Here is a 12,286-nt window from a genome sequence, read left to right on the forward strand (position 1 = left end):
TGCCAAAAAGTTCAATTTTGGTTTCATCTGACCGGAGCACCTTCTTCCACATGTTTGGTGTGTCTCCCAGGTGGCTTGAGGCAAACTTTAATTTTAACTTTAAACTTTAAAAGTTTAAACACTTTTTATGGATATCTTTAAGAAATGGCTTTCTTCTTGCCACTCTTCCATAAAGGCCAGATTTGTGCAGTATACGACTGATTGTTGTCCTATGGACAGAGTCTCCCACCTCAGCTGTAGATCTCTGCAGTTCATCCAGAGTCATCATGGGCCTCTTGGCTGCATCTCTGATCAGTCTTCTCCTTGTATGAGCTGAAAGTTTAGAGGGACGGCCAGGTCTTGGTAGATTTGCAGTGGTCTGATACTCCTTCCATTTCAATTTTATCGCTTGCACAGTGCTCCTTGGTATGTTTAAAGCTTGGGAAATCTTTTTGTATCTAAGCATTAAACTTCTCAACAGTATCTCGGACCTGCCTGGTGTGTTCCTTGTTCTTACAAGTTCTTTGCAACTATCAATACATGTCTGAGCTGTAAAAACCAAACTCTGGTCAGGCCAATCACATCGTGTATCAACCCATTCTCACTCCCAGGGCGTCAAAAACCGAAGCATGGTCAAGTGCTTTCCGCGTCCAGATGAAGACGTGAAAAGCACCCCTAGGCGTCACTATATTGACGCCCCGGGAACTCCATTGATTTCAACGGACACCGTTAGGCGTCACTATATTGACGCCCCGGGAACTCCATTGATTTCAACGGACACCGTTAGGCGTCACTATATTGACGCCCCGGGAACTCCATTGATTTCAACGGACACCGTTAGGCGTCACTATATTGACGCCCCGGGAGCTCCATTGATTTCAACGGACACCGTTAGGCGTCAGATTAAGACGCATACGGCAAACGAGCCTATAGTATAGCCTATACGTCATCGCAATTTTCCAAAGCTCTGGTAATAAATAAATATTAAATAGATACATTTTTATAGCTAAGTTTCTAGACATAAATGTATTTATTTTTGTCTATAAATTCCCAATTTAATATTTTCTGTAAAGACTTTTATCTGGATATGTAGGCTACCTTTAGTAACTCCAAAGCTTTAAAATCCATAACATATATGTGTTATATATATCTTTGTGTTTTTTATTTATAATGCATAATTAAATGATTATGTAGGCCTACTGTATACGGCCTGTTTCTTATTGTAAAACTGTTTCAAATTATATTTGTAGATTGGAGATGCCCAAAACGCATGTCTATTATTTTATATGCTTAATGTATTATTTTTTATTTATTTATGACTTCTAGGCTAGTTTTGCATTAGATGCCAGGATCATTAATAAATTAATTATCAGCACGCTATTAATGTAATCTGTAGAATATTACCACGTGTTTTATCAATATTAACTGATGTGGTTCTTATGTTGGCCAATGAAAACACAACATAGCATACACTTACAAAAAAATCAAAAGGATATTTATACGAAGTAAAATTATAAATGTTTGTTTATAATTAAGAAATGTAAAATAGTGTGTTATTAAAAAAAACTAAAATGAAATGAAAAAGCAATGCCACAATAATAAATAAATAAAAAATATCCTTGGCATTTCGCGGTAAATCTTGTCTCGCTTTTGAGAGTCGACACCGCGTGTCGATTCCTGTGCTGGAGTCGACCCCAACTCTGAGGCCATTCAGAGTCAAGGAATCGATTCTTTTGAGTCACTACACACTGCTCTACCCCGCCCCATCACTACACTGCTATTGCTCATCTTTGCACGGTAGGTGGTACAGAAATTAAATAAAATCAGATTCTACACTGGAATCACTGTACTTTTGTTATATAAATAAATATAGCCATACCCCCAAACTGACTGGTGCCAATGATACCTGACACGTGATGCATGCTATAACGTTAAATGTTATATGTTGCTAATAATGGCATGTGGCACCAATATGTCATGGTCAAGTGTTAGCATGTTAGCTAATACTTTATAATTTGGAGTTTATCAGACACTTTATTATGAACTGTTATTTGTGTCAAAATGCCATAATAGACAAGTTTATTAATCTGAATAAGAATGTTATAAACATTCACCCATATAAATAACTTACTGTTATTTAACCCTAAACTGAACATAATTAGGGTTAAAACTAATTTTTCTTTCAAATATTTTATTCAATTAAATAACCTAATGTATCAGTAATATTACATTCAATGTTATAAATAATGCTATTTTTGTAATATCTTTTTTCTTTGTTTTCCCATAGGCTATATAACGAACCCAACAGCTCTTTTAAGAGCTTGTCTATCTATCTATCTATCTATCTATCTATCTATCTATCTATCTATCTATCTATCTATCTATCTATCTATCTATCTATCTATCTATCTATCTATCTATCTATATCCATCCATCCATCCATCCATCCATCCATCCTCTTTTTTTGGTCTGTGTAACATTATTTTTCTATCTGTCGAGTGTTTGTATACATTCTAAGATGGACTTAGAGTTAGAAGAAGAGCTGAGAAACACAGATGAGCTCCTTGAAATCTTGCAAGCTCGAGAGGTAAAATAAAGTTGAGTTCAGTATATTTCAAAAAAAAAAAAAAAATCCTGTTGGTTTTATAAGTCACAATCAGTATTAATTTCACCATGACTGTTACTTTATTGGTCGATAGTATGCAGTTATTAACCCTAACAAGACATTAAGAGATATTTCTTGAATTGTTGGCTAGTCATTGTTTTCCCCCTTAGGGAAGACTGGACAAAAGCAATGCGCAGCCCCTACCCTCACCCCCTACTGTTGAATGGAGAAAAACGGACAGCCAAGGGGAAATACTTTACAAATTCCCAAGAGCCAGAAGGGCAACTGTAGAACGTAAGTATAAAGTACTCACTGTACGTATAGGCGAATAAAAATGAAAGAAATTAATAATGCTCCATATGTGGCAGCCCAAAATTTGAGTCCAGAATCCATACTTGTACACTATATATATATATATATATATATATATATATATATATATATATATATATATATATATATATATATATATATTAATTGTAAAATTGTGCTTCTGTTTTGTAAATAGGACTAAGAAGAGACGATAGCAACATTTCTGGTAATGTTTAGCTATATTAAAATTATGTTGGGTGTATGAGTATCTCTTTATGTGTTTATTTCTTATTTCTTTCTCACAATTTTTTAGCAGGTCCAGTAGTCATGGACGATGACTTAAATGGTGGCCCTGCAAATGCCTCTGAGGCAGCTGGTAAACACTGAAACAAAATATTGCTTTGTGGTTAATATTTAAATTGTCTTTTTTATATAAATGTGAATGATTTCTATGTATGTTCATGTTTATTAATTTGACTTAGATACCATTCTTGAAGAGCTAAAGAGGCTGTTGGACACAAAGGAAGGTGATGAAGGGGATTGTATGCCAATTCAAGATCATCAACCCCGGTCTGCATCCAATGACTGGGCCATTAGAAGTGAAATGAGGGAGGAGAGGTGGAAAGAAGCTCGATCTTCACTTGTTGAAAACATTTTGAAAGGAGAGGATGCAAGATCCTCATCCTGTCAACAGTGCAGATCAAGTGCAGCCATTGTGTGCTGTAGAGACTGCCTCCCTTACCCTTTCCTCTGTGCAGGCTGTGATGAGAAAAGGCATGGTAGCTTCTTTGTTCTTCATAATAGGGATTCCCTCATCTCAGGTTTTCTACAACCTTTACCTCCAACCACAGGATTCTGCCAGGCAGCTGGTCACATTTCTGTTAAACAACTTGGTAAGATAATGTTTTACTTAGTTGTATTATTGTAGTTTCATTCTCCTCTTAATATATCATATTTTTAAATATAACTTCTTTGTTGCACAGTTCGACTGCTGCCTGTAGAAGTACCAGCCAATATTTGTGATTGTAGCAATGGGACAGTCCTTGTTTCTTCAGGCAGGCCCATGATCCTCATCACTATGAATGGAAAGGAAGATTTTTGCATCATATTTTTTCTAATATTTATTACCATTTCCTTGTTATCTTCTAATTTAATGTAGCTGGTTTTACTTCTTTAGGCCGTTACAACCTTAGCATGCCTCACTTTTCCTGTGCTTCATGTGGGCATTCACGGGAGACATCTTTGCCTGAACTTCAGAGGAGTGGTTACTGGCCTGGCAACATTCCTGCAAGTGTCCTGTTCTCAACTGATGTACTTATCTCATTTCGAGAGATGAAAATGGCATCACCAGGAATGTCTTTTCATGCATTTGTTAAAATGCTTGATGAGAAAACGATTATCTTTGGTAGAGTAAGTATTTTATTTGTTTTTATAATTAACCACTGCCAAGTAAAATTACTATTTTCTTTGATTTAGATTGATTTAACTACTAAGATATTTAATACAGTGAACATTTTATACAGTGTGATTCTAAATTCATCTATAACCAAGAAAATTGTTTCTTTTTCTATATGAAAATGATAGCGTCTTTGTAGACTATGTTGACATTATATGGCAATGGTCTTTACACTAGCCTTTACTGATATGTTAAACAGACTATCCTTTCTGACTATCCTTTTAACTTTTTGGAGATTCATTTAAAAGAATATGAGTACTTTCAATACTACTTATAATCAAACTAGTTCTACCCAGTAAAACAGCAGTATTGCATGTGCTTTATTTTGCAGACTGGAAAAATATCAGCCAATGTCTTCAGCTGCAGTTTTAATGAATGGGTTGCAGCCAGATATGCAGTGGAAAATATGTGCCAGGAGGAGTTTTTCTCTTGTCCAGCATGCACTCCAGACATGCTAGCTGTATGTGTTGATGGGAATCGCAAACACTATCGTTTTAAAAACACAGCAAGGTGCATTTCTTTTTTTAATTTAAAGTGATTTTCTTAATTTTGAATGATGTGTTAATGTGCTTTCTGAATGTGTTTCTCAGTAGCACAGAGAAAAGGGGGTTACTTGACCAACTTTTTATACAGAGTGATGTGGAGGTGTCTGACTTTGTGGACTTTGTCCGCAAAAATAATGATCACGTAAGTATTATGATTTATGTCGGCAGATATTACTGGATAATTTGATTTACAGCTTTTCTCAATTTTTTTTACACATTCCTTAAACTGATTAAAACAGATCCAGAAGATAAAATATGATACTCTGACAACATGCTATGTGCATTTTAGATACTACTTAAGATATTGTGTTCATTGTTTTTAAATTAGCTTGAATTGAAGCAGTTGGAAATTGTGTAGTTTTTTTAAGAACATAATATAATTAATAGGGGTGTTACCACGGTTCGGTTTATATCACGGTTTTGAAGCCACGTTTGGTTCGGTTATGTTTGCTGTGGAGGCAGGGTTCATGGCAGGGCACCAGAAATAATCACACTAGATTCCCCTTTAACTTAAAATAATAACAACAACAACAAAAATAATTTAACTTATTAACTTTATCTTTATTAACTTTATACATTGGCTTCATGCAAACTTTTAATAAAACAAGAAAACTACTCCTGATGAACCAAATGAACACCTGCATGCCTTCCCAGCTCACACATGTCGAAACCAGTTATGTGATTTATTGGCACGTTACTTTTATTTCATGACTTATAAATTGACATTGTAACGTTGCATGTTCGTAGTTTCGCTTGCGCTTTATATATGGAGGGATATAACTAAAGAGTGTGCGGCACTGTAGAACAGCTAACAGGACAGGAAAGAGGTTTTCTGAGGTGAGAGAGATTTTTATGTCATAACAAGCTACGAAAATGACAATGCTGCTGGGACTCCAAGGTAGCATTTTGGGGAAACTGGCTCTATTTGTACTTCCTCCATGCAACTTGAGCAATTACCCTAGTCATGTGACATGCACTTGGAAGACAAAAGTTATTGAATATTTAGTTAATAATACTATTGTTATAATATTTAGTGAAAATAAAACTCTTATTAGTTGTTCAAAGTATACTAATTACTATTTAATCTAATGTCAAGGAAGAAAAATAATAATTTTGTGGTACAAGGTAAAGTGAGAGCTGGGCTGGAGCAGCAGGGGGTGGGGCACGCTCGGTTCAACATGAGAGGATTGCGGTTCGAACCGTGGGTTGTGTATCACAGTTTTTCGGTTTGGTTTGTACAATACATGGTGTGATGGATTTGTTTGTTTGACAGATTAAGAATTTTTGAGAATTATTTTTTGAGAAATTAAACTCATTATACAAAAACTAATGTGAATGTTCTGAAAATATTTAATCTTTTTTGTTGATCAGGTGTAAAGTTCTGTCACATTTAGAGTGGTCTATTAAGCGGTGACCATCTCTTTTAAGCTTTTTTTAAAATGTGTATAATTTATATGATCTAGGTGTCGGGAAGAGGATTGTGTGGTGCATCACACTGGACTGCAGCAAAAGAATTGGCCAAGAAATCAAGCAGCAAACTGGATGAGGAGGGATTAGAGATTGCTGTCTGTCGCCATGGTGTTCTCCTTATGGCCTTAAATATGTTTAGAGGGGAAATTTATGCTTACCCCCTTTTTCTTCAGAAAAAACTTGCAGATATGTCACAAGGGAGCATCAAATTCTTCTGCTCGGATGTAGCCTGTAAATACTTCCCATATCTCCAACGTGTGTCTAAGCAATGCCCCGAGCTGCAGCCTTTACTGGACATGCGTCCTTTTCTGTCTGTGATGCATGCCAAAGCACACTCTTGGAAATGTGAGGTATATTATCATGAGTTTAAAGTAATAAGAAGAAGAAACGCATACATTTTGAGTGCATTGATGTTGTTGGATTTGAAAACTTGTTAGATCAAATATAGTGGGGCCTACCAGGAGGGAGCTGGGTCAACTATTGGTGAGGAAGTGGAGCAGGTTAACAGCTTCCTATCTAGAATTGCAGTTACAAGCAAATACATGTCAAAATCAGGTTTGTTGAAGTAGGTATGATTAATACAGAATGACTTTTGTTATATACATGCCTCTCATAAAATGTTCTTATTTATGTTATAGGCCGAACAGACATGATTACAATGCAAGCCATGTCCTGGAATAAGCGGAAGGTTCTCAATTTGGGACAAGCCTTAGTAAACAGATATACAAAGGTATAACTTTCTTCTTAGTCACATATTGCAGTTGGGATTTGTAGGTTTTACTAATTGATTCCAATCTAAATTAAAGGTGTAGTAAGCAATTTCTGAAAAAAACAGATTAAAGTGGATTGGACCGAGCACCACAACACTCTTTCAGTCAGTCAGCAGTAGGGGGTGTGTCCACTCATGATGGGGGAGAAGAGGGAGGGAGAAATTAGAAAAAAAGTGAATATCACTGGTAAATATATATATAAATAAAAAAAACAATGAAGGGACGGGTGTGTTTGGCTAGGTTGATTTTAAATATCCAGTGTTTCTCAGAAATCACTTACTGCACCTTTAAATGCAAGACTCATTAAGACTCATAATTTTGCAGACTCAGAAGGCTCTTCAAGAGCAGCAACACATCTTGGAGGCACTGAAGACAGAGCTATCAATTCATGATGATGGTGTTTGTCAATGGGTGTCAGATGTACAGCAATGGGCAGAAGGTAATGTTTTGATTTGCTTTGTTATTATTCTTATAATTAGCAGGTAATATTTAAAGTTGCTTTTATGCATTTTCTTGTGTAGAAAGGGACCTGCATGGGAGTGGTGAAATGAGAAGGTTACAAGAAGAAATAGAGGGTCTAACAGTCAGCATCAAAAGGCGTACACAGCGTCTGTACAGTCAAACAGGTGAAACATGTTATTTTAACTATTTAGTCATTAGATGTCACATTGTATATGCATTTATTTTTTGTTGCTAAAAAAGTGCTGTAATGTAAAAAAAAAAAATCTATATATATATATATATATATATATATTTCAATCAGATAGCAACAAGCGGCGCCATTCTTTGCGTCTCAGAAGGACTGAGGAGAAGAAGAAGCTAGCTGCTGCAGTGGAAGAATACAACAGCATTGCAGATCCATCCCAGCAGCTAGGCTCAGTCGAAACCATCTTTACAGCTGAGACTGTTGCTTGGCCTTGGCAAATCCCTAGTAATACTGGTATGTTCTACATAACAGAACAATTTAATTATGTTCACTGAGGGCCACAATCAGCAGAGTTCAGTTCCAACCCTAATTAAACAATCCTGAAGACCTTGTCCAGGCAAAATATGTAATAGCCCTATTATTTAAGACTATAGTTTGTAACGGTTGTTTTACACTGCAAGCGTGAGCAGTGCGTAAGCTTCACGTAAGCATAACTACACTGTGGCTGCGAGAGTATTCACACTAGCTTTTTAGAAGTTGGTCATTTATAAACTTGATAGTCTTGAAACTTTGTTAACATGGGTAGGTCTAGACTACAGCATTTGCATGTAAATGGTAAACGACAAAAACACAACCATGAAAACAGCTCCAATCATGTGGTTTCATTCATACTTCGATATGTTTACAAGACAGCAAACTCTGCAAAACGCATATATATATATATATATATATATATATATATATATATATATATATATATATATATATATATATATATATATATATATATATATATACTTTCACCCAAACTAAATAATTAAGAGTTTAAATGGGTAAATCTTCTACAAATATTTGTTATTCTTTATCTTCTTTTCTGACATACTCCAGTTCTTGTTCAAACACACTACACGTGCTTCTTGTCTGCAAGTATGCTTTCACTTTAATTAAGTGTCAGCAGCGCAGCAAAAACTCTCCTGCTTGACGTTAACGTGCTGCTCCTGCTGCCGGTGTTAATGCACTCATTGATTAACATGGGCGCCAAAAAAATATGCGCTGCTCACGCGCCACTCACGCTTACGGTGTGAAACGGCCGTAAGACTAATTCTGTGTGTTACTGTTTTTTTATGACCAGACACTGTATATAATATAATTTAATATAATCTTTTGTTAACCTTATTTCAGAATCGGCTCCATTTCTCACCAAGAGGAAGGTGTTCGACAAGGTGATGGCAGTGAGACGCCTTCAGGAAGAGAGATGTCTAATTTGTAAGGAGATGAAACAGCACTGGACAGTTCTGACACACAAGCTGTCCAAATTCGAAGCCCTGATGAATGAGATAAGTTCAAAATGTAAGAGTCTTTAAACATTCATTTATTTACGCTTGCATATAACATTTCATTTTTTCTTAATGTATCCTTTGTTTTTCAGCTCTTTTTCCAACATTGTCTGACAATGCATGCAAAGGTCTCCTCTGCATTGTTCGAAAGAAACATTATGAACTTAAGCATTTAATGCAGTTAGTAAAGGCAGGCTATGTGAAAATTTTCAGCCAACAAGATTTGATGTCTGAAGAAGAGAAGCTTGAACAGGAAGACGATGTGCAAGATGAAGGGCTCTCAGAAAGCGACAACAGCTCAGATGATGATGACAATGATTTTCCTTAAGGCACATTCAAGCCAGGTGCACACTATATGATTTTGGCCACGATTTGTCTGTGTGAGTTGCAATCAAATTTTACCTTGAAAGAAATTCTGATAGTGTCAGAAGGTTTGACTCACAGTCCTGCAGTGTGACTTCTCCTACGTCTGATGACGACCATCAAATTGTCTTTGTTTTTCTTAGTTTGTCTGACATTAATGACAACTGAGATCCTACAGTGTGACATGGCTTAAACTCTGATAAGCAACAATCATGAAGGACTATTATAAATCATACAGTGTGCACCCGGCTTTTGAAGAAATTACACAATTCTGTAAACGGAAAACACAAAAATATTTTCATATGAATGGGAATGTGAAACAGACTTTGACTTTAAATGTCACGTAAAGCAATAAGATTAGAAGGCTTGTTTGTTGTCTGTTGGTGTTCATTGAGTCAACTATTCTGTAACTGCTTGATGCCAGTGTGTCACTGAAACAATAAACTGTTAAAGGGATAGTTCACCTTAAAATGAAAATGTGTTTATCTGCTTCCCCCCAGGGCATCCAAGATGTAGGTGTGTTTGTTTTTTCAGTAGAACACAAATTAAGATTTTTAACACCAACCGTTGCTCGTATAATGCATGTCAATGGAGTCTAATTAGAATTAGACTCCATTTTGACATGCATTATACGAGCAACGGTTGGAGTTAAAAATCTTAATTTGTGTTCTACTTAGCAGATAAACACATTTTCATATCCCTTTTAAAAACTATTTTCTTGCATGCGTTTTGACTTAATTTTGTGCAACTCTCTGTATACATGGTTTTATATTTCTATATTGTATGAATGTGTCCTGGTATGTATGGAAAGCACTTTGGCCAACACGTTTTTAAATGTGCTATATAAATAAATGTGGATTGATTGATTGATTGATTGACTGAGCTCTTTTTTTTATTAATCATTGATTAAATAAAAAACTACATATCATTTCTTACCATGACTCTTACTGAGACTATTGTTTTTTTTAATCAGATTAATGGCATTTGGGACAATAATGCAAAAATATTATCATTGCAAATATTAAGTGATGTGTTACAGAAATGTTACACAAATTGAGTAAATATGCCAAATTTCAGTAACATGAAGGAAAGACTGAAAAGTGGATTACAAGAGGCTTAAGTGGGCTATATTTCTATAAAAAAAGACACAGGACACTTTTTAGGAAGATTAACCATCGAAAATCAACATAGATCTTTTACTCAATTATTAGCAAGATTATGCACAGTACAGATGCCTAACACTTGAGGAGAACATTATGTTCTTGTTCCACAGGCCAAAATCCTTAAACAAATAAACTGAGAAGCTCAGTCCAAATGGGTATTGCTGTTGTTGTTTGTTTTATTTTTTATTTTAAATATAACTCTTCTATAACTGGGTCAGTGGTGAACCAACAACAGGGTCATTACCCATAAGCCAAGGCTCAATGATGCACGTGGGAAGCGAAGGCTGCACTCAAAAAAAATGACTCTTTGAATGAACATAAAAAAAATCATGGAAAGTATTTCCACATGATTAACTTGCTTTATTTCAGCATTATGCAAATCTGTTAATCCAATTTAATGTACTTACGTTGGGTCAACTTAATTTATTAAGGTTGATTCAACTTATTTACTATGGTTGGGCACAGCTTAATTTAATAGTGTCAGCTCAACTACACACATTTGTTGTAATCTCGTTGTATTAACTTAATTTTTTTTAGTAGTTTTGACTAAATTATTTTATGTCAACCCATTTAGATAAAGTAGGATAGAGAGGGATAGAACTGATGCCCATATGTATTTTATGGGAGCTGCGTCACATGAATTAGTTTTCTTTATTTCTATAAAAACTATTAGTCAACAACACTTGATCAATTGCTAATTGTAACATGCAAGTATATAATCAAGTTAAGCATCTCTCATCACTGGCATTAGAACAGTTTCAGAACAGCATAGCTTAACCACAAGATCTACACTTCACGATAATGGTAACCTCAAAAAAATTAACACAACATAACAACTTTTAAATGTCAAATATAACTGTCAAATATCACAAAACATTAACAGGTCTTTCCCTTCACTAAAAAACACATTAAACAGCACTTCATTTCAACATTTACTCTCCTGAGGCATCCCAATGCAAAGCATGCTGGGGGAATAGAAATACACTGCCCAGTTCAGTCAGCGCAACATAAATGATTCATGTAGTCTCAACACAAATGTTTTAGGTTAACTTAACATTTAACAAATTTTATTTCATTTAACCTAATAAAATCAATTAAAATGACACTTAAGTAAAAAACTAAAGATTTGTGTTGTTTCAGCTTATTTTATTTAAATAAACTCAGCAAACAGCTAGAATCATTTTTTTTGAGTGTGGCCCGTGTGGTCCGATCAAACAGACGAACTACTGGAGCTCAAATTGCCCAAGAAGTTAATGCTATTTCTGATAGAAAGGTGTCAGAATACACAAAGCATCTCAGTTTGTTGTGTATGGGGCGGAATAGACACAGACCAGTCAGGGTGCCCATGCTGACCCCTGACCCCGCCGAACGCACCAACAGTGGGCACGTGAGCATCAGAACTGGACCATGGAGCAATGGAAGAAGGTGGCCTGCTCTGATGAATCATGTGTTCTTTTACATTATGTGGATGGCCGGGTGTGTGTGCATGGCTTACCTGGGGAACACATGGCCCCAGGATGTATTATGGAAAGAGCAGTGTGATGCTTTGAGCAATGTTCTGCTGGGAAACCTTGGGTCCTCCATCCATGTGGATGTTACTTTGACACGCTCCACCTACCTAAGCATTGCTGAGACCATGT

General features: G+C 35.8%; 1 protein-coding gene across 7 annotated transcripts; it reads left to right on the forward strand.

Moving 5' to 3' along the window:
* Positions 1 to 1,756: 1,756 nt before the first annotated feature.
* Positions 1,757 to 10,066, forward strand: LOC137089736 (uncharacterized). 7 transcript variants are annotated; one of them, XM_067453302.1, is made up of 18 exons: positions 1,757 to 1,776; positions 2,267 to 2,566; positions 2,755 to 2,878; positions 3,093 to 3,122; positions 3,210 to 3,272; positions 3,379 to 3,789; positions 3,880 to 3,980; positions 4,073 to 4,306; positions 4,684 to 4,862; positions 4,943 to 5,039; positions 6,361 to 6,717; positions 6,805 to 6,922; positions 7,006 to 7,097; positions 7,462 to 7,576; positions 7,659 to 7,763; positions 7,901 to 8,077; positions 8,966 to 9,133; positions 9,213 to 10,066. In XM_067453302.1, exons 2-18 carry the CDS (start codon positions 2,498 to 2,500, stop codon positions 9,446 to 9,448), a joined length of 2,676 nt encoding a protein of 891 aa, XP_067309403.1. In that variant the 5' UTR covers positions 1,757 to 1,776; positions 2,267 to 2,497; the 3' UTR covers positions 9,449 to 10,066. The 7 variants fall into 7 exon arrangements, with proteins under 7 accessions (XP_067309403.1, XP_067309407.1, XP_067309409.1 ...); XM_067453306.1 differs by having other exon boundaries at positions 6,829 to 6,922; XM_067453308.1 differs by having other exon boundaries at positions 6,541 to 6,717.
* Positions 10,067 to 12,286: the final 2,220 nt, after the last annotated feature.

This window comes from Pseudorasbora parva, chromosome 9, assembly GCF_024679245.1.
Source record: "Pseudorasbora parva isolate DD20220531a chromosome 9, ASM2467924v1, whole genome shotgun sequence".
Taxonomy (NCBI): domain Eukaryota; kingdom Metazoa; phylum Chordata; class Actinopteri; order Cypriniformes; family Gobionidae; genus Pseudorasbora; species Pseudorasbora parva.

What these genes read in the sequence shown, in the direction of transcription:
- LOC137089736 (XM_067453302.1), top strand. Translation starts at nt 2,498, where the DNA reads ATGGACTTAGAGTTAGAAGAAGAGCTGAGAAACACAGATGAGCTCCTT. An exon ending in CATTTCTGTTAAACAACTTG is followed by an intron (nt 3,790 to 3,879) that starts GTAAGATAATGT and finishes TTTGTTGCACAG; the next exon opens with TTCGACTGCTGCCTGTAGAA. An exon ending in AAACGATTATCTTTGGTAGA is followed by an intron (nt 4,307 to 4,683) that starts GTAAGTATTTTA and finishes TTTATTTTGCAG; the next exon opens with ACTGGAAAAATATCAGCCAA.